The sequence below is a fragment of the Ambystoma mexicanum genome, chromosome 11 (genome assembly GCF_040938575.1).
Source record: "Ambystoma mexicanum isolate Mex_15411 chromosome 11, UKY_AmexF1_1, whole genome shotgun sequence".
Taxonomy (NCBI): domain Eukaryota; kingdom Metazoa; phylum Chordata; class Amphibia; order Caudata; family Ambystomatidae; genus Ambystoma; species Ambystoma mexicanum.
Window position 1 is genome coordinate 7,587,249 of NC_090934.1, and position 22,109 is coordinate 7,609,357.

Consider the following 22,109-nt stretch of genomic DNA (forward strand, 5'->3'; position numbering starts at 1 on the left):
AAGCCTGGAAGCTCAACACGCTACCAACCTGTGTAGTACAGACATATACCAAAGGCTGGGTTCCTATTGTCAGGAGGTCAGGCTTATTGTAGGCATACAGTCTTGCCTAACAACTTGCCCGGGGTCTAGGCTGGACTAATTCTCGTTGATCGAGTGTCATGATCTCTGCTTCCAAAAGGTCAGGGTTTTCCCAACTCCCTTGGAAGCAGATCCATAACCCAGGTTCCGAGTGCCAACCAGTCCCAATTGGGACCTTTTGGACCCAGTCCTGGCGCCAGTGGCACCAGGCTCATAAATATGCCCAGTCCCAGCGCTGGAAGCGCCGGGCTCATAATGCTTGGGTGGACTTACCTGCAGCAGACCATGCTGCTTACTTGCCTGCCAGTTGAGCCTCTGATCCCCTTCTGTTTGGAACTACTTTTCCTGTTGGGTGGGGCTGGAGCCACTCCCTAGATTCAGAACACTGGAACTCTTCTGGAAAGCAGGAACTCTTTTCTTACCAGGAACTCTTTTCTTACCTAGGCGTGGCTGTGGAAGGAGACACCCAAGCACTACAGGAGGCTATTTAAACCATACCCGGTGGATGAATCTTGCTTTGCGTTATTCTGCACCCTCTGCAGCAGAACGCTCATCGTGTCTTCTGCATCCGGTCCTGGGCCTAAGGAAAAAGGCTTACCATCCTGAATCCAGTCTTCAGCAACACCTATAAAGACAAGAAAGAACAGGTTAGCATTCCGGCATCTGAAAGGCAAAGGCTTACCTACTCTTCGTGCGCTCCGGAGGTCTTCACACTGCATTCCGGCATCTGAAAGACAAAAGCTTACCAACTCTTTGCACGCTCCGGAGGCCTTCGGCGCTGCATCCTGCATCTGAAAGACAAAACAAGGTGCGTTTAAAGACATTGGGGAACTTTAATACTCACGTGCCATTACTCCTTTCCACATCTAACCCAGTGGGTATTCCGGCACCCTGCAGCCGCTCCGAACTCGTACCTGCAAAATAAAAAGACAGTTAGAGCGCATCGTGAAGCAGGCAACAAGCGCTTACTTACGTGCTTCCAGGCGCTTCTATTCATCACACGGGCTCCATCTTCAACTCACTTCAGCCCGTCATCCGCCATCGCCGGAACCCTGCAAAACAAGAGACATCATTACTAAAAGACTTTAAAGACATTTGAATGACTCGAAACTTACCGTTCGTGCAGTAAACGACGGACAGCAGTCCTCTGAAGTCAAGTGGCCTGCGCTACCTATCCAGTGAAGAAACTGGTTACAGCACCCTGCCCCGAGGCAGATGGAGAGCTCGGCATTCACTTACCTAAGACATCTTACTCTACACGTCAGGCATACAGTGCACAGAGGTCCAGCCCAAAGAGCCAACCGGGTGCTACACATCACCTTTGAAGATACGGTAGTCACCCAGTCAAGACCGGCGCCTCTGCGAGAATCAGGTGAGCGTTACATCGAGAATCCCAGACTGAAGAGAAGGTCGACTGTACTTTGGGTATTTGATAGGCATGTTCGGTAAAAGACCCGTTATTAGCCAGTCGCCGAGGTAAGGATAGACTGGAATGGACTGCCTGCACAGGTGAGCAGCTACTACCACCAATACTTTCGCAAACACCCTTGGGGCCGAGGCAACGCCAAAGGGAAGGACCTTGAACTGATGGTGCTTGTCCTCATATCATGAACCTTAGGTACTTTCTGTGCTCTGTCAACATTGAAATATGAAAGTATGCATCTTTCAAATTCAATGTTGCCATCTAAGCCGCCCCCCCCCCCCCCCCCGAGTCAGAGAGATTACTTCTCTTCCTGCAATGTTATTCTGTGCTTTGAAAAATCGCTGGCCGCAAATCTAATACAGGGCGCATCATGAGATCCTTTTTGGGTACAAGGAGGTACACTGAATAAATACCCTTGTTTACCTGATGAATGGGGATGACTTCTATGGCGCCCTTTTCCTGAAGGATCTGCACCACTTCCAACAGAATCCTCAGGTGTGCTGGTGATAGGTGTCTGGTTCTTGGGGGACAGTAACAAGGTGGCAGGTAGAACTCGATATAACCATGGGCGACGGTCGAGCACCCACTGTTCTGAGGGGACTCCCTCCATGCATGAACAAAAGATGTTAAACGTCCCCTGACCGGGGAGGTATAGGAGGGGACCTGGACTGGCGAGTCATTTCTGAGTGGAGGCCAGGGAGCCTGTTGGGGTGGAGTTTCTGCCCCTGCCTTTGCATCTTCACTGTTCATTCTGCTGGTATTGGTTGTTGCCTGCTGCACACCTTGTCTGGAGGACCATGGTGTACCGCCTGTGCCATACTGGTTGTGTGGAGATCTGGAAAAAGACTGGCCCCGAAAGGAACCGCAATAGTTACCTCCCCATTGATAAGGTCTTGCAGTGATCTGATTAAGAGTCTTGTGCTCTTTTTTTGCTGTCTCCAAGGCATCGTCTACAACCCTGCCAAACAAATGTGCGTCTTCCACCAGTCTGTTTATTAAGGAGGCCTGAGTCTCCGGCTTAAATCATGAGTTTTTAAGCCAAGCGTTACTTTTTGAGAAGGGTACCCTGGAGTAGAGCCGTCCACCGTCTCTGCCGCATCCAGAGTATTCTTTAGGATGTTGTGGGTCACCAGTTTCCCTTCCGAGACAAACGCCAGTAGGTGTGATCGTACCGGTTCCGGGACTTCTTGGAGACCCTCCTGAAGTAGGATCCACTGCACATCACTAGAACTGGCAAGAAGGGTAGTATTAGCAATTCTTGACGAATATGCCACTGAAGTGGTGATACGCTTGCCAAGGCGTACAATTTCTTGCAGTCTTTGTTGGGTGGGGGGGGGGGGGGGTGCTTCTGCAGTAGACAATGGCACCCGGCCCTCTTCCAGGTGGTAGTGACGTCCATGGAGTCAGGAGTGGCATGCCCTCAGATGTACAACAGGTCAGGAGAGGGGCGAAACAGTTTTTTCAACTCGAGGGTTCACCGCCCTTGTAAGTAAGGGGACAGCAAAGTAGGTGCAAGGCACTTCTTGATGGAATTTAGCAGGGTATCGCCGACTTGCTGAGGGTTTCTCCTTTAAGATGTCCTCTACAAAGTCAGTATCTTGTACAGCTTCCTGCATGGTAATATGGAAAAGTTCTGCAGCCCTTTTCAGGATTGCATTAAAGGCCATCTGATCATCAATATGCGAAGCTTGCCTCTGGAGGCGAGGGGGGAGGATCCAGACAAACGGCATCTAGATCAGGGGTTGGAGTGAGGGAAAGCCAAGGTGCTTCTTCACACGCTGACCTTGACCCCAATCTGGGCCCTGTTCTGGTGTGAGGTGGTAGACCTCTTCAGGTTCCGAGAACTCAAAAACATCTTCCTGAGGGGTTGGGCCTAAAAACCTCTGTACCTTTGGAAAACTAGGGCAGGAATCCTCCTCCCTAGGTCTCTTAAGGGTAATAAACTTCTCAGAAAAGTCCACAAACTGATAGCTTGTCCATATAGTTCTCAAACCTCACTCTGGTCCACAAGGATGAGACAAAGGGTCAGGAGGTGGGGTGGGAGGGATCTCCAGGAGGAAAAGTGTCCTTAGAGGGGATGGGACCCTTTAGAATACTCCTCTCCACTAGAGAATTGCTTTTTGGTTTATTCGCCGTCAAAACCAGGGTTGTAAGACTCTTGCGTAGCTCCGGCAGATGAGGGAGAGATTTCAATGCACCTGTAGGCGTCGTCGAGGTCTTTGGCTCTGCCGAAACCTTTGGGGCTGACACGCTCTTAGACGGCGCGTCAGCTCTCGGGTTTTTTTTAATTTCTTTTAGAGGGGACGCCCTTATGCGTGGCATGCCGAGACGACAGATGCGGGGAGGGCGGCCGATTGTGAGGATCAATAGGCTTCGCTGAAACTTTTGGCGGGGTGGTTGGCGTCTGCTGCTTTCTCGATGTATCTGTTGAGGGAGCTTGTGGGGTTGTGCATTTATCCTTCTGTGGTGCGGGTGTGCCCCCGTTGCGGAGTGTGGTCTCCCAATAACAGTACTGGTGGCCTGTCTGTCAGGGCCAGGGATGGGCACCTGGGAACCAGATGGTTCAGCGAAAAGGTCTATGGCCACCACATCGAAGCCATGGTTGCTGCTAGAATCCTCGTCACTCAAGGTGTCGACGCGGGAACCACATTCGGCCTGCATGGCGTAGGCCACCCACCGTTTCTTCTGCTGTCTTTTAGCACCTTTGGACGAAAAAGTTTGCAAGACTTGCAGGATCGCTCATCGTGGTCACGAGGAAGACACTTGTTGGCCTTGCGATGGGTGTCTTTCCTAGGGTATTTTCTGTTACAAGGTGGACAAAACTTAAACGGAGTCATCTCCATAGTAGAGGTAAGGGGCTGCAGCCAGACCAAAAATGGTAAGAGAGGGGGAAAAGGACATGCATTCTCAGAGAATCAAACCCTGGGGCCTCACTCTCCCTACTGCATAGGACAGGCCGGAGGGCCAAGGCCAAGCGGTTGACAGAGTCGATCGATGCACCAATCGCCGAAAGTTCAGTAGACGTCTTCGGCGTAGGGGACCATGAAGTAGCCGTCGAGGATTAAAGTCGAAGAGTGGACGACCATCGGTCGTGGGACAAAGAAATTATGATTTTGCAATATATCTATATATATAGTGGGCGGAAATAAAACAATCTGAGGGACCGCGACGCTTGAGGGGTTTTGGGTACACTACACGTCACGTTAGGGACAGTGTTACAGGCACGCCCATGTTGACATCCCCTTTCAATCCTTGAAAGAAAGATGCAATACTCTGCGATTACCATTAGATGTCGGACTATATGCACAGCATGTGATTCTAAGCAGATTAACAAGCATCACAAATTTTATTTATGGCGCGCCCATACACAAGTGTTTCCAAGCGCGACGAGGCAGGGGAGGGGAACAAAGGAGAGACAAGACAACGATCTTACTAGGCCCAGTGACATTGAGATCGCGCAAATGCAGGGGAGAGGAAAGGGGAAAAGTGCAGGACATAGGATCTAAACATCAAGAAATAAGAAGCGCGGCCAAAAGGTGGCAGTGCAAGATTAAGTGCAGCACAGAAATTGATAGATAGTGCAGGTGGGGGACTGTAGGGTTACAGATCCAGCCCCAAGTGCAGGGTTGCCAGTGCAGGTATGCAGCTGGGAGGGCAGGGACCTGGGCCTGTGGTTCAGAGAGTAGCCAGGTAACCCATGCAGTATCAGGCAGGAGATCAGAAGAGTAAGAGACGGCAGAAGCAAAGAGGAGAGTCTTGAGCTGCTTCCGGAAACCAGAGATGGTTATCAAATTTCAGAGAGGCAGGGAGGCAGTTCCAGAAGGAGGTGCCAGCAGAAGAGCGATCTGCCCCCAGCTCTATGCTTGGAAAAGTACCTGACCCTCAACGAGGTGGAGGAGCGAAGGGCCTAAGTAGGAAGATACTTCAGAAGAGAAAGCTGGAGATATTTTGGTCCCAGAAGGCCTTGTGGACAATGCAACGGGTCTTGAATTTGATCTTTGCAACCACTGGGAGCCTGTGCAGAGATTTCAGTCCTGGAGAGATACGATCCCTGGGCTTGCGGCCAAGGACAAACATTGCAGTCCTGTTCTGGATGAGTTAAAGAGTAGAGGCAGGCAGATTTAAAGAGAGGCTGTTACAGTAGTCAAGCCTAGAGAGAGCCAGGGCTCTAGAAACAGTGAGCTTCTGCGGGAAGGAGAGGGAAGGAAGAATACCTCTGAGGAGGTGCAGTTGGTAGTAATACTGAAGTTATGCCAAAAAGGAAAAGGTTAGGGAAGGAAACAATGGTTGACACTTTTCTCAAACAGGTAAGCACTTTTTGAATCCCCCAATGCAATAGAGGTTAACTTTTTCCCAGCTATACAGGTAAGGTATGTATGACATTTTGGCGGGACAGATCAACACAGAGTCAGAGGGTAAGAAGAGTCTTCAGGGAGCCAGGACAGCCAATGTCAATTGAGCAAAGTCTAGGGGAGCTGAGGCACTTCGTGAAGATAGTCAAAAGTCTTGCACAATGTTAAGAGAGTTTTTGTAGAAAAAGAATCACTGTTGGGCCACAATCTGGGAGGCTTGTGAGAAGCAAAGATGCAAGCAGCTCTGCAAAGGGCAGCAAATGAAAATCTCCAGTGAGAACAAGCAAGCTGCACACAACAAGAGAAAGTACCCCTAGTTACACTGTACCTTGAGTCTTGAGAAAAGGTTACAGCTGGCTTCTGTTCCTATTGTAGACACCTTGCGGACTCGCCTTGCTTCTGTGGTCCAGCACACTGCTGAGGTGGCACAGGCTTGGTTAGTCTTGCTTTGAGGGAGTCTTGAAGATCTTTCTGGATTTTGGGTCCGGCTTAAAGGTGATGCACTTGATTCTGGTGATCCTGCCCCTGGCACTTGGTTCCTGCAGCAGCAAGGAAGTACAGCCAGCAGAGAGGGGGGTTCCAGTCAAGTTAGTCTTGGGGCCGATTGGTCCTACCAACCCAAGGGGAGAAGTCATCTTTTCGGGGCTTCAGTGTCGAAATTGGAGCTTCAAAACTGCAGCAGGGTTTCGCCAAGCAAACCAACGGTCCAAGAGGTGCAGCAAGCTTCTCTTCAAGTTTCTTTCTTCGGTTCCTTCATCCAGTGGTCGACTTCCTTGCAAAAGACCTCGCTTTTTATACAATTCTCTCCCATTCATTCACAGCCTAGCTGTAACTCACAGCAGGGTGGTTGTCCTCCAAGGACAGCCAGCTGGCCAATCACCTTTGGGTGCATTCCTGTAACCAAGGAGACTAAGCACAGGGAGTTTCGGGAACCTTCCTTGCTTCCTGCCCTGCCAGACACACTGGAGCCAGGAGGCAGGTTTCATCAGTGAATCCCGCCAAAGACAAAATGAACAAAGGGACCAAACCTGGTTTGGCGCGCAGAGTACATTTCAAGGACCACCTTTCCAACAAGAAATGGCAGGAAAAAAAAAAAGGCCGGGCCATTTTGCCAAAATGCTCACCCATGGGTGCTATATTGCAGCTGAGGATTCAGCCTGCGGTAGAAAAGCACAATGGTAGGAAAATTATACCACTGCCACCAGCCATTAAATGTAGTGAGGTTAACAAAACTGTTTACATGAGTAAGTAGGAAAAGGGGCTACTAAGTAACCTCCCAGTACTTCCACATAAGATGGGATGCACTGGGCCTACATAGGAAAAACAGGCAAGTTACGTCAATTTCACTTTACTCGTCTTGGGAACAGCAGTTTAACTTTAAACCTTAAGAGAAATCCAAAGGACTTATCTGCGACACTGCACTGAAGGTGCAGTGCGTCACAATACAAAAGGTGATACCTATAGAGTTTGTCAGACTCCAAAACCCAAAGAGATCAAATCAGATAAATACATGAGTGAGAAAAAGGTCACTCACTCCAGGATAAAAAATGTAATGTCCTAAAGACCAGTAAAATAGCTGGGGGTCTAAGGTTGAAGGAAATTAGCAGAGAAATTAGAATTCTCCCCAACAAGCACCACATCATATGTTGCTAAATAAGAAGTGTTTAGCTTTCCCTACAGTGTTTGTTTTCAATACAAGATTATTTGAGAGATCACGTCAACGGCAAGATTATACAGACCTCTATAATGAGCAGAAGAACGGAAGCATCCAGATAAAAATAGTTCCATTCCCAGGAAAATGGCACAGGATTGTAGGATGCAATAGCGAAAAGGGCCATTAAGTGAGAGGCAGAGTGTTGGGTAAGAATTAGTGCAGTCCAAATGGTGCGGGACTAGGCAAGACTTACATCCTTGGTATTAGGTAACCCACCTTTAAATATAAGCATGTACTACACAATTGGTAGTGTGATGGAGCAGCCAGGCTTATTTTAAGAGGGGTAATGTGAGCTATAGAGCTGTGCAATGAAACCAGTAAATACAAGTATCCAATTAAACACTTAGTTCTATAATAAATATTTATACACAGATATTTAAAGCATTCTTTAAAAAGCAGTAATTAGCTGTAACATTAATCTCAAGTTAGTATTTGATTAAAACAGTGAATAAAGCAGGTGAGTAATTCATTCATATGTTACAGCACCCGGTGGTGACGTAATTTGGAGGTTAGTATAGCGGTTATATCGTGTCATCAGCAATATTGCGTTTTTAAGGAAGGGAAGGTTAGGGTTAGATCAGAACAGGCCCATAGGTTATAAGGACAGTTCGATTCTCTCAAAGGGATTGTTAGGGAGAATTCTCAGAACTGTGCCAATTCTTCCCACCTTAGAGCCCATGCAGCTCTTTTGCTAAACTTTGTGACTTTGAACTTTTCAAATCAATATGTTTTCTGTGTTTCTTTTGGTTATGGAGTCTAACCAACTCCAAAGGAATCATCTTTACACTTGTGTCACAAAGCACCTTCAGTGCAGTGCCACAGGGAAGTATTTCCGATTTCCCAAGGTTTAAATAGCATCTCTGGGATCAACTACTTTCCCAGACAGTGGAGTGAAATTGACTTCACTTAGTCCTGTACATTTCTAGATCCAGCACACCCCATCTTACAACAGAGTGCTGGAGGGGTTACTTAGTATCCCCTATGTCCAGTTACTCATGTAACAGTCAAATGTTACCCTTTCCTCCAAGAATGGCTGGTGGCAGTGGTTTTACAATGAACTACCATGATTTACCCCAAACGCGAACTCTTCACAGCTCGGGTAACGTTAAATCGTGGGAGCCATGTTTTTCAAGATGGCGCCTTAGCCTCCTTTGTTAAAACAGTTTCCGGACTTTTTTCACCATTTCTTTGTGGAAATGTCCCTCGAGTTTTTCTCTGCGCACCAAACCAGGATTGGTCTCTTTGTTCATTCACCTTTAGCGGGCTTGAGGCGTGAAACCCGCCTCTGGCTCCAGAGTGTCTGGGGCAGGCAGGAAGTGAGGGAGGTGCCTGAAACTCCCTGTACTTCGTCTCCTCGGAGATCCAAATGCACTCTGTGGTGATTGGCTGACTGTCCGGCAAGGACAGTCACCCTGCTGGGGTAGTGGCAGCTAGGCTGGAATGAATGGGAGTCAACTGAATAAAAGGCGAGTCTCTTGGCTTGGAAGGCAGAGTCGACCACTGGACGAAGGAACCGATGAAGAGCTTGAAGAAGCGGCTGCTGCAACTCCTGGACCGTTGGTTTGCCCGGTGAAGCCCTGCTGCAGGTCCGAATCACCAAGTTCGCATCGACAGAAGTCCTGCAAAGGACGACTTCTCCCTTTGAGTTGGTAGGATCAATCAACTCCCAAGTAAGCCACCTGGACACCCATCTCAGAGCTGGTTGCATTTCCTCAGAGTGCTACAGGAAACTGTAGAGCCAGGGAGAGGGACATCAGATTGTGTGCGTTGCTTGCAAGCTGGCCTAAAGCTTTTGGAAAATCCTCTCGACTCCCATGAAGCCGGACTGACCAATCCTGATCCCCCCCCCCCTCAGTCAAGTGCAGGACTTCAGATGTGGGGAAAATCCACCTTGACAGCCAGTAACCACGCTTATTGCCATTTGCTGTACCGCAAGGCGCTGAAACGTGAAACAGCCACTGAAAGTAAAGTATGCCAGTTAACAGCTTTGACCGAGCCAGTGCAGGAGCCCCCCGACGTCCTCTCTTGTCCCCAGTACTGAGGCCCAGAAACAGTGAGATCTGCACAGCTGTACAGAAACAGAAGTCTTCAGCGTCATCTTTTTCTTCTTTACTAAAGTACTGTAAAAACTAGCCTAAGAGAACTTACCTCTTACTGTGGAAGTGCTTGTAACTTATGCAACTCACAAATCTAATCAGCTTGTGGCCCTACATTTGTTTGTTATTTATATGGCACGCTAAACCCTTTGGTAGCTGGGCGCACATCATAATAAGATTACTTATAGCTTAGTTACATTTTCATAGATAAGGTATATACAGGTGCATATAAAGTTACAGTTTACATAGTTACAGGTGTATACATGTGCATGGGTAATAGCCGTTAGTACATATTTACTGACTGAAATGAAAGAAGAGAGAGCGAGCATATGTGGCTATGGTTACTGGTCTTTGTGGCATAGCCAGTTGCGGGTGTTGCGCCTGAAGCTGTTATAAGATTGGTCTCTTAGCTCGACTGGTAAAGCATTTCATTGCTAAGCTGCTTTTACTGGGAAGCTATTTCCACCTGTTTTTTGTAAGCGGAATCTGGGTATTTGGAGAAGGTAGGAGTTGGCTTTTCTAGTTGGGTGTGTAGAGGGTTTTCTGGTTATTCTTTCCTTCAGGTATGGGGGTGCTGCATTATTTAGGAATTTGAAGGTTAAAGTGACCATTTTGAGGAGGATCCGATAAGTAATTTTTAGCCAGTTGTGATTTCTTCTGGCGTTGGAAATATGCTCTCTAGTAGGGAGGTTCAGGGCCGTTCTGAGCGCATTTTTTGCAATATTTGTAGTTTGCTAGTGCTATATTTATTAGCTCCTGCATAAAGTGCATTGCAGTAGTCCAATTGAGAGGATGAGGGAATTGGCTAGAATAATACAGCTAGCTGGTGAGAGGAAAGGTCTGCATGCTTTGATGAGTTTGCCAGTGTAGGCAATGGATGAGGCCAAGGAGTTTACTTGTTTTTTTTAGGGAAAGTGTGGAATCCAGGTAAAAACCTAAAGTCTTCCACTTCTTTGGCAACTGTAATCATATTACTGTCGATTTGTCATTGAGTTTAATTAAGTTGTTGGCTGAGCCAAGAATTAGGATCTCTGTTTTATCATCATTCAGGCAGAGGCCATGGGTTGCCATCCATGCCTGAATGAGGATGTAGATTTCATTCACTAAGGCTGTATCTGCTGTGAAATTGCGCGTAAGGGGTATAAGGAACTGGGTGTCATCTGCGTAATTTGTGTAGGTGACACCCAGCCTGTCCAATTTATCAAATAAAGGCATAGTGAAGATATTCTACATGGTGGGTGAGACGCATGAGCCTTGGGGGACTCCACATGTTATGATTGGGTCTGCAGAAGCTGCCGTGGAGAAAACTCTCATGCTTCTATTATCAAGAAATGACTGGACCCAGGCTATAGCTTCACTTGAGAAGTGGGCTGCCGATGCTATGTGTTTGCATAAAATTGCATGGTCCACCTAGTCAAATGCCGCCGACAGATCAAGGAGGAGTAGCATAGCTGTGTTTCCTTTATCGTTAAGTTCATCAATTTGGGCTTTAAGATCTATTAGAGCGGTCTCCGTGCCATGTTGGGGCCTGAACCCTGATTGGCGAGAGCCTAATAGTTGGTTCGTTTCAAGGTATTTTTGAATTTGTAAGTCGGCCACTCTGTCAATTATCTTCAGGAGAAAAGGGACAGTGGTGATCGGTCTGTATTTTGTTGGAATGGATGGGTCTAAGGTTTGCATTAATGAGTTTGGAGATCAAGGGGGCTAAGTCTCTGGCTGCATCCTTGATCATTTGGGCAGGGCAAATGTTGCCTTTGCAGTTTAAAGGTTTTAGTGAGGCAATCATTTTTTCCGTTTTCCTGAATAGATATTTTGGAGAATTTGAATGGTGCCAAGTTAGGTTTGTTACTAGGAGGGGGGACAGTAGGGGTTTCCGTGAGTGGGAGTGAGGCTCTTTTTAAAGGCAATTTTGGTTTGCAATGTTTTTGTTTTATTTGCCAAGACATTTTGAAAGTTGATACACCATTGTTTATCTTAAGGTAAATTATTCGGTGGAGGTATAGGGGATTCTAGTTCACGTAGAATCGTGACTAGTTCCATGGTGTTGGAAGATGCTTTGGCAATCCTTTCATTATAGACTTATTTAATTTGAATGATTTCAGTTTTGTATTTAGTGGCAGAGAGTTTGAGTTCTAATTTATTTTCATCCGTGGGGGTATGTTGCTGTATGGTTTCTAGCTTCCTTTTTTCCAATCAGAGTTTTTTTTAAGTGAGGGGTGAACCAGGTGTTCAGGTGAGCTTCTTAACTCTTACAGTTCTTAAGTGGGGCGTTCAAGTCTAGTATCTTAGTCATGGTTTCATTATAAAGATCTACCAGCATCTGGGTTGGAGTTACTTGGTAGGGCATTAGTCACTGGAAGGAGACAAGGTAGGAGGTTATTAGTTGTGATGTTTTTCCTTGATCTGGTAGGGAGAGGGGGGTGCCATAATAAAGAAGTAAACAAAGAAAACATTTTAGGCTAAATTCAAATCAAGAAGTGGTTGGTCCAGGGTTGGGGTGCAATTTTCATGATTCTAGGTGGGCAGTTTGAGGTGGCTACCCAGTCAAGGGTCTTGCCTTTGTCATGGGTAGGGGTGAGGACTTTTTGGGAGAGCCCGTGTTCATTAAGCATGGTGGCTATTGCTTGCGCTGTTTGTCGCCTGAGTCGTTAAGTCCTCGGTTGAGGTCGCCAAGGATCATTATCTGAGATGATTCTTTAGTATTGCTGGCTATCAGGCTGGAGATATCCTCTTCAAACGAGCCTAAGGGCCCTGGTGGCCTGTAAATGAGGTAGATAGTCAGGGTGTGGCATGGGGATATGGGCAGTTTAGCAGATAGTAGCTGACATGATTTTAGTGGTGGTAGAGTAGAGAGTCTTAGTTCCATGTTAGATTTAGCAATGATGGCTAAACCACCTCCTCTAGCGTTAGGTCTGTCCATTCATAGGAGTATGGTACTCTTTTGGAATAGGCAGTGATGGCGCCGGGCCTGTTGCATCATGTAGCTAAGTTTCTGTGACCGCTAGGAGGTCAAGATTGTCCGAGGTTAGGATATCAGCTATTTCGCTGGCGTGGGCCACGACAGATCTGGCGTTAATTAGGGCTCCTACTATTGTAGTGGTTTTGGGTGGGCATTCAGTGTTCAAAGATGTTGGGGTAGGTTCATTCAATTTAACAGTAGCAGAAGTTTGTGGGGATGCTTGTAACAGATTCCTAGAAGTATTATTGGGGTTGATACAGCGGTTTAGTTGCGTTTTATTAGGCAGTTTGGGTTCGTGGAGGGGGGAGAATCTAGCATGAAGCCTAGTGTTTCTAGACATGGTGGGGCAGGGGGCGTATTTAATTTGGTCCACGATTACCGATGTTAGTTGCAAGAGGAGCAGGAGAGCAGGTAGCAGCAGAGAGGCGCTGACGTACATAATGCGGCGGATAAGGCCGGTTGAAGAGAGTGAGGGCGATAGGTCTGTGGCTGAGTACATGATGTTCACAGAAGGCTAAGCTTAGTACTGGCGCAGAGGAGACAGGGACTGGGGCGTTTGCGTTGATCCGCTCCGTCGTCACCGCCCTCTTGCTCCTAGTCGGTCTCCTCGTTGTCACCTTAGTAGTCGCCCTCGTCGGGTTCCCCCCCATAGGGCCTCCTCTAGATTCATCTCCCCTGTGGGAGGCTGGCAAACTATCTCTGAGGAAATGTTCGTGCCCTGGAGGACTACCGTATTGCGCCCCCCCCCCCTTTCTGTGACCAGGGGAGACTGTTTTGGTGAAGTGTTGGGCATCACCTTCTCCAGAGTCTTTTCGATGGGCTGGAAAGAGGACTCCCTCCTAGCAGGCAGGGATACCCTCGCCTTTGGGCCGTGCCCTGCGAATCCGCCCCGGCGGCCTTCGCAAGGGATGCTGCTACCACTTCGAGGGAAGCCTTTGTCTGATGCACCTGGGCCTTCGCGGTCTTGACCGCATCCGCAGCCTTCACCTTAGGGGGATGGCCAAGACCCTGCTCCCCCTTGGCCTTCTCCGTCGGTTCGGCTTGGGTCCTCTCCAAAAGCTTGCCCGGATGGTCCGACTTCCTCTTTGAAGAACCTGAGCGTTGGCTCGTGGCTGAAGGTGCTGGAGACGCTGAACTCGCCCTGGCCGCCGAGGAGCACGCTGCAATGGCGCTCCAAGAGGCAGTGGACTTGCAGTGCTTAGCCTTATGTTGGGCCGCCTGGGAGGGGCGCCCTCAAAGATCTTAGAAGACTGCTCAGTTTTCTTCTTCTGGGCAGGGGAGGCATGCTGCCGGGTCTCACCCAGAGCCGGGGCCTTGGCCTGCCTCCACTTGTTGAGGCGCTTGCATCAGTCAACCCGCGTGTGCAGCACCATCTCCCGACAAGCTACGCAGTCTTCCACCGCATGAGTCTGGTCCGAATGCAGGCAGTAGAGGCACAAGGAACGTCCATCGTCCAAAAAGACGTTCCGTAGATTGCAGCCAGGGCAAACCTTGAAGAGAGGCGCCGATCCTTCTCCGCCATATCCACACGGTGTAGGCCTCGAAGAAGCTTCTGCAATCCTCCAAGAAGAAACTCGATGAAAATCCACCCTTGAGGGGGCAATGAAGAATCCGAAAGGGGTCGCCGTTGATCGGAACGTTGATCGATGGAGCTTGAGACTCGATTGACCGAAAACAATTGAGCCAAACTCTTAGGGAAAAAAAAAGAAAAAAAAAAAACACGCAAAACTGAGTAAAAGCTCGAGAGCTATAGCACGAGGACTCCCAACACTTGAAGAGGGGCTTGGATAGAGGGTAGGGTAGTCATTGGCTGGGGTAGTATGACCCAGAGACCAGTGATTGGTTGTTAGGAGAAAGACAGTTCAGAAGTGAAACTGATTTTTTTTCTTTACCAAGGATTCCCAGCCTGACGACTGGGAATATTCATGAGCATGTGAATCCATGCCAGACCCCATGCTGGAGAACTGGCCAGATTCAGAAGACAATGCGCTACAAGTGCTTGAGGTACCCCCAGGTATTGGGCTTCTGCAGCTATGGAAAGTCACAGCAAGTCGGGGTTGCACCAAAATAGAGTTTGTCTCGAGGCTAGGGGAGGAAGACGTCCATTACCGGTCTTCCCTGTCGATTCGAAAAGGGGGTCAGCACAGCTGCAGGGCTTCACCGGCCACTTCGCAGTCCAGGTGGGTGCCTCCGGCGTCTTCTCTAGTCTTCTGCTTTGAATTTTGTTCTCCAGTGGTTGATGCTGCTCTTCCTCCCAAAAACCTTGCTTTCTATGCAAGTTCCGATTCATTCACAGCCCTAGGCTGTCAATCACACAGGACAACCAGCTGGTCAATAGGAACTGGTTTCACTCAGGCACACCTAGAGACAAAGGACAAGGAAGTTTCGGGACCCTCCCTCACTTCTGGCCTTTGTAGACACACTGGAGCCTGTGCGGGCTTCAGGGCTGAAGCCCGCCAAAGGCAAACTACACAAAGGACTCAAACAATAGAGTAAAAGCCTAGAAGAAACTAACAAGAAATGGCGAAAAAAGACAGGGGCCATTTTGAGAAAATGGTCACACTTGTGTGCAGCACTGCAGCTGAAGTATCAGTCTGCAGATACATGTCACTAGGTAGTAAAAAAGAAACCACTAACCCATTCCTCATGTAACATTTTGTTACACAAACTCATCTGAATGGCTGGTGGCAAAGGAATTACTATGTAACCCCTCCAGCACTCCATAGTGTGGTGTGTGCTGGCCCACAAAGTAAAAGGTAAGTAAGACAGGGGTCATCTTACTACTCTTGGGAATAGTTCACCCAAGAAAATGTAGTTCAACATTAGGAGAAATCAAAAGGGGGTCCTTAGTGGCACTGCACAAAAGGTGATGTGTCACAATGCAAAAGCAGATGCCTATGGAGTTTACCAGACTCCATAAAACATAAGGAACATTGAAAATCATAGTCGGGAAAACACATGAGTGAAAAAAAAAAGGTCCCACTCACTCGGGAGTAAACATTAAAACGCCCCAAGTCCAGCAAAAGAGCTGGGGGTCTCTAAGATTAAAGGGAATTGGCACAGAAATGAAAATGTTCCCTTACACAGGAGGACCTCTTGGTACTACCCCAATACCAAAGGGGCCAGGGAACAGAAAAGGATGGGACAGTACCAGCAAACAGGTGAGTGCGAAAGAGTGGGATGGAGTAAGGAGGTCGGAGGGTGTCTGCCATAGACAAGGAGGTAGAGAATGGTTAGTTTGGAGAGTGAAGTACAGATTGCAGGGGGTCGAGATGGGGGTGAGGGGCATGGAATGGACTGAATTAATGCCATGATAAAATAACACCCATACCAGAGCATGAAACCCATCTGCAACCTAGCAACATTGGCAAGTATTGCTAAAATAGCTTAGCTGACACAGAAAGGGACCCCCGCCCCTATCTCCATCCCACCAGAGGCAACACCCTCACATGTGCGCTGTGGCTCCTACCTGAGAAAAGCCTCCCACTATGATCCGGTTTGCTGCGATTCCATTCTTCATCTCGTGCTCAATAATGGCTTTAACTGCAATCAAACAGAGACGTTAGACCAATGTATTACAGCCGGTGCCAATTCAAGTGCAGGCCACCTCTCGGCACCATGTGAGCACACCATCAGAGCACACACGGAGTCAATTGTTAAGACACTGGAGCTGTTCACAATCACATAACATATTCAAGAGAAGCCGCTGCAAAACAACTGACTGTTTAGATGTGATGACCGATTCTGAGAATCTAAGTGCCCTTTTCTCCTAAAAGGTTTTTGGCACAAGTGTGTAGATGCGAGTAGCGGTGCAGTGGATGCAGCAATCACAGCAGGATCGTTTCTGACCCCATCACGATTCTCTCCTGTAGTGCGACAGCCGTTGTTTTAACTGCAGCCGTCACTAGCATTTACATCACCCAAAGGGGAATGGGCATGCTTTTTTTTTACTTTTCTTTTTAAAGGTCATTTCACAGAGCTGGGCCCTTAAAGAAATGTGCTCCTCCCATATTGAACGTGGTTGCTTGGAGGCTGTAATATATTAGTAATAGCTTGCAAATGAGAACTACTGAGAGTTGTTAACTACACACCTGCACGTTCCAAGGGGAGGAACAGACCTCGTCAAGTGCTTGCATTGGCCTTGCAGGGCTGACTTGCACTTCAGGCATCCAATAAAATCAGGGGGTCCTTCCTGCATGGGCACGATGGCTACTACTAGGTATGCAGGACATGGATAGTGCTTCTGTACAGCTTAACAAGGAAAGGGTCTCTTGGCAAAATAACAAGCATTCAAACAAAATGTTCCCCAGTTCACAGGAGGTCTGGGCCCATCTTCGCCAGCAAATTAGGAGAACAAGTTACTCTCTTACCTGGTAAAGTTCTTTCGATGGGATGGTCCGACGATGTATTCCATATCTATGACAGTAATCACCACAGCTGTGCTGCTTCAGAAAATCTTTCGGCGTCAGCGTCCTGCGTCGATGACGTCGATACGCTGTCCTCGAGGGCCTCTGTCGAGCCGACGTCACCGGATGTTATAAGCAGGACGCAAAACGCCAGTAGCCTCAGTTGTAGTTTTTTCCCCAGAATGTGTACCACCAAACCACTGCCAGTATGACCACAGGAAACGTAAGCTGCAATTGCATATGAAATTCTGTAGCGGGGCAGGTAGGGAGGGAGCGATATGGAATATGTCGTCGGACCAACCCATCGAAAGAACGTTACCAGGTAAGAGAGTAACTTGTTCTTCGAAGGGATTGGGTCCTCCGCCGTATTCCATATCTATGACAGACTCCCAAAGCAATACCAACGTATGGAGGAGGGAAAAGAATTTAGAATATAGAAATTTAGAATGCCCAATCAAATTGCAGCGTAAAGGTCAGGTCCTGCCCATGGAAAGAATCGAGTGAGTAGTGACGTACAAAAGTATGGACCGAAGCCCAAGTGGCTGCATCACAGATGTTCCGAATAGGAACACCCCTCTGCAGGGCAGTAGAGGCAGCCATTCCCCTAGTAGAATGGGCCCGTAACCCTACCGGAGGGTCCTTACCCGCCAAGCGCTAACATTCAGAAATTGCCAAGATAATCCATCTAGACAAAGTCTGCTTAGTCACAGCTTGTCCCAAAGGCCTTCCAGCGTAACCAATAAAGAGCTGATCGTCCACTCTCACCCGGGACATGTAAGAAGAACTAGTTACTCTTACCTTGTAACGTTCTTTCGATGGGATGTTCCTCCGACGTATTCCTTATCTTAGATAGAAATCCTTCAGCTTTGCTGGCCTCGGAAAATTTTTTCGCCAGAGGGCGCTGCGCGTCGATGATCGCCGAGTCGATGACCCTCGACGGCCTCCGTGCCGACGTCGACGTCATCCTGCCTATAAAGGCCGCGCGCAGCGTCCGTTGCTCAGTTCCGTTTTGTAGTCCCCAGTAATGTTTTTGGATTAGACTAATCACCTTGAAGGAGCATAGGCTGCAAACCCACAGGAAGTCATACTGCGGGGATGGATGGGAGGGTCGATAAGGAATACGTCGGAGGAACATCCCATCGAAAGAACGTTACAAGGTAAGAGTAACTAGTTCTTCGAAGGGATTGTGTCCTCCGACGTATTCCTTATCTTAGATAGACTCCCATAGCAGTGGTATTGTGACTGGAGGCGGGAGTAATAAAAGTTATGTTACCCTTCCAGAATGGACAGAGTGTAACACAGCCTTGCCGAATCTAGTTTCTTGACTAGAGGAGGAATCCAGGCTATAGAATTTGGTAAATGTATGTGCGGACGACCATGTGGCAGCCGCACATATATCTCGAATTGGCACCCCTCTTTGAAGGGCTGAGGATGTTGCGATACCCCTGGTAGAATGAGCCCTTAGATTTTGAGGAGGCTCCTTTCCTGCCAATTTGTAGCACTCCAGAATGGCTAAAATAATCCATCTGGAGATGGTTTGTTTTGTTATTGGAAGGCCCAACTTATGTCCTGCATAACCTACAAAGAGTTGGTCTGCTTGTCTGATCTTAGCCAATCTGCTGATATAGAAGCTCAAGGCTCGCTTAGGGTCCAGCCTGTGCAGTCTCTCTTCCTCCTTCCCCGGATGAGGAGGAGGGTAGAAAGAAGGTAATATAATCTTCTGAGTGATGTGAAACTCCGAGACTACCTTCGGGAGGAAGTTAGGCTTCACCTGAAGAACAACTTTGTCCTTGTAAAAGATTGTATGTGGAGGTTTACACGATAAGGCTTGCAACTCGCTAACCCTTCTAGCAGATGTCAATGCTATTAGCAAAACAGTTTTGAGGGTGAGAAGCTTCAATGAACAAGAGTGTAGTGGTTCAAAAGGGGCACCCTTTAGGAAGTTTAAAATTAGGTTTAAATCCCATAAGGGAACTTGAAAAGGTTTCGGGGGATAAACATTAGTTAATCCTTTTAGGTATTGTATTACCAATGGAATTTTGAAGTATGAAGGCTCCTCTGCAGTGCGCTTAAAGATTGATAGCGCTGCGAGATAGCCCTTAATTGTGCCAACCTGTAGGCCTGAATTAGCCAGGTAAAGTAAGAATGACAACACCATAGGTGTACCACAAGAAAAGGGTTCAATATTCTTTTCTCTGCACCAGCTGCAAAATTTGTTCCAACGGCAGCGGTATAGAGTTTTAGTTGCCGGCCTTCTGGCCGAAAGCAACACCTCCATAACATCATCCGGAAGGTCCCAATCCTTGTACCTCAACCTTTCAGACACCAAGCGTGAAGGTTGAGGGTCTTGATGGCTGGATGGAGAACCTGACCTTCCTTCTGCGAGAGAAGATCCTCTCTGTATGGCAGTCGAATTGGAGGGCAGATGGACATGTCTAGAAGGTCCGGGTACCACGTTCTCCTGGCCCAATCCGGGGCAATTAGGATCATGGTCTTCCGAAACCTTCTCAACCTCCTGATCATTTGAGGAATGACAGGGACCGGAGGGAACGCGTACAGAAGTGGGAACTCCCAGTCCACTACGAACGCATCTCCTAGAGCTCCTCTCGGGGGAAATTCCCTTGAGCAAAATCTGTCGCACTTCCTGTTGATACTGGTGGCGAACAGATCCACTTGAGGGGTTCCCCAAAGGGCGAAGATCTCTTGAAGGACTTCCTGAGCTATCTCCCACTCGTGAGAGACTGTGCTCTGCCTGCTCAGAGCGTCCGCTGTCAAGTTCTTCTCTCCGGCTAGGTGAATTGCCGATAGAGAGATTCCTTCCTGAATTGCCCAAAACCAGAGCTGCATCGCCTCTCTGCACAGTGGTAGTGAGCCTACGCCTCCTCTTTTGTTGAGGTAGTGCATGGCCACTGTATTGTCCGTCATTATTAGGACGTTTCTTCCCCGTACAGACGGCAGAAAAGCCTTCAGCGCTAGTCTGATGGCTCTCAGCTCCAACAGGTTGATATGTAGTCTGGACTCCGATGGAGACCAACGACCGCTGATGGTCAAGTCGTTGGCGTGAGCTCCCCACCCCGTGAGTGAGGCATCCGTGACTACTGTTATCTCCGGCCATGGTTGCCAAAACATTTCTCCTTTCAGGATGTTCTCCCGACAGGCCCACCACTGAAGGTCTCGGGCTACTTTGACCGGGATCCGAAGGAGATCTGTCATCCTTCCTGAGAACTGTGACCACTGAGTTCTCAGTGCCCACTGGAGGGATCTCATTCTCAGGCGAGCCTCCGGCACGAGGAATATGCAGGATGCCATGAGGCCTAGCAACCTCAGAAAGTCATAGGCTGGGAGATATTGGGCATTCTGAAATCTGATGACCATCTGCAGAATATCTCGAGCCCTCACCTCTGGTGGCAAGGCTTTTCCCAGGGAAGTGTCCAGGACTGCTCCAATGAATTGGAGTCTCTGTGATGGTATCATCTGTGACTTCTTTAAATTGAGGGAGAAGCCCAGCTTGTGAAGGAAGTGGCAAACATAATCTAGTTGTCTCTGAGCCTGTTCCGAAGATACAGCTCTGATCAACCAATCGTCTAGGTAAGGGTAGACATGAATCCCTTCCCTCCTTAGACTTGCAGCCACAACCGACATTAGCTTGGTAAAGACCCTCGGGGCGGAGGTTAGCCCAAATGGCAGAACTCGAAATTGATAATGAGAGCTGCCAATTGCGAACCTCAGGTATCTCCTGTGCCTGGGATGGATCGGCACATGGAAATAAGCGTCCTGGAGGTCTAGAGATACCAACCAGTCCTGAAGCTGGAGGGCCTGAAGGATCTGAGAGAGAGTCACCATCTTGAACTTGTCCTTTCGGAGGAATTTGTTCAATTCCCGTAAGTCTAAGATGGGTCTCAGTCCTCCGTCCTTCTTTGGTATTATGAAGTAGGGGGAGTACCAACCCTTGTTCCTTTCCGCTACAGGTACCAGTTCTATGGCACCTTTCTCTAGCAGGTCTAAAACCTCCTGCAAGAGGAGCGGATCTGGAAGCTTCAAAGGGTTGTTCCCCGGTGGATGACTCTGAGGGATATGTAGGAAGGGCAGGCAGTAACCTTGGGCCACTGTCTCCAGAGCCCAAGCATCTGACGTAATAGCCTGCCATTCCGTCAGATGGTGAGTTAACCTGCCCCCTACTGGTGTTCTGTGAGGGGAGACCTCAGAGTGGTTTTGAAGCGGCTGATGCAGTTGCCGAAGGTAAAGTGGCTCCTGCTCCTGCGGGTGCGGCTTTCTTTCCCCTACCCCGTCCACCACGGGTAAATCTTCCTTGGCCTCTTTGAGCCGGTCGTCCCCTGCCCCTTCCATATGAGGAATAGTAACGAAAGGACCGTCCTCTCCACGATGATCCCGAAGGACGAAAGGTATTCTGACGGATAGCAGCTCCCAATGACTTGGCTGCTGCCTTGGACGTTTGCAGTTTCTCCAAACTGTCATCCGCCTTCTTTCCAAAGAGGGTAGAACCGTCAAAGGGCATATTCAAAAGCCTGGTCTGCACGTCAGAGGCAAAACCAGACTTCCTCAACCACGCATGCCTGCGGATTGTGGTACTTGCCGCCATGGCCCTGCTGATACTGTCAGCAGAATCTAGGCCAGTTTGTAGGGTCTCGCACATCGCATCTTTACCATCCCTGATGATGTTTAAAAATGCGTCCCTTTCCTCTCCTTCTTGGAGGCAGTCAGCCGCTGATGAAGCGCACTCCCAAAGGGTGTGGCTGAACCTAGCGAGCGTACAGGTCGCGTTAATAGACTTTAACGCCATGCTACAGGCAGAAAAAACCTTCTTAGCCATGGCATCATACTTTTTGTCATCCCTATCCTGCGGAGCAGTGGGGTATGCAGATGTGCTGCCTGATGAGGTTGCAGCCTGTACAACCAAGCTCTCAGGAGTAGGGTGTTTTGACAAATATTCAGGGTCAGAACTAGCCACCCTGTATTTTGTTGACAGTTTTTTATTTACTGCCGGGATAATTTCTGGCGTTTCCCAGTTTGTCAAAATCCTTCTCTGTAGAGCAGAGTGAAATGGAACCACAGGATCCTCC

The 22,109-nt window shown here is 48.4% G+C and overlaps 1 protein-coding gene across 1 annotated transcript in view; it reads right to left on the reverse strand.

Moving 5' to 3' along the window:
* Positions 1–22,109, reverse strand: part of LYPLA2 (lysophospholipase 2) — a 350,809-nt gene that overhangs the window by 48,706 nt on the left and 279,994 nt on the right. The window contains exon 7 of the mRNA XM_069622386.1: positions 16,092–16,165. Coding sequence (XP_069478487.1) covers positions 16,092–16,165 — 74 coding nt within the window. The remainder of the gene's footprint in view (positions 1–16,091; positions 16,166–22,109) is intronic.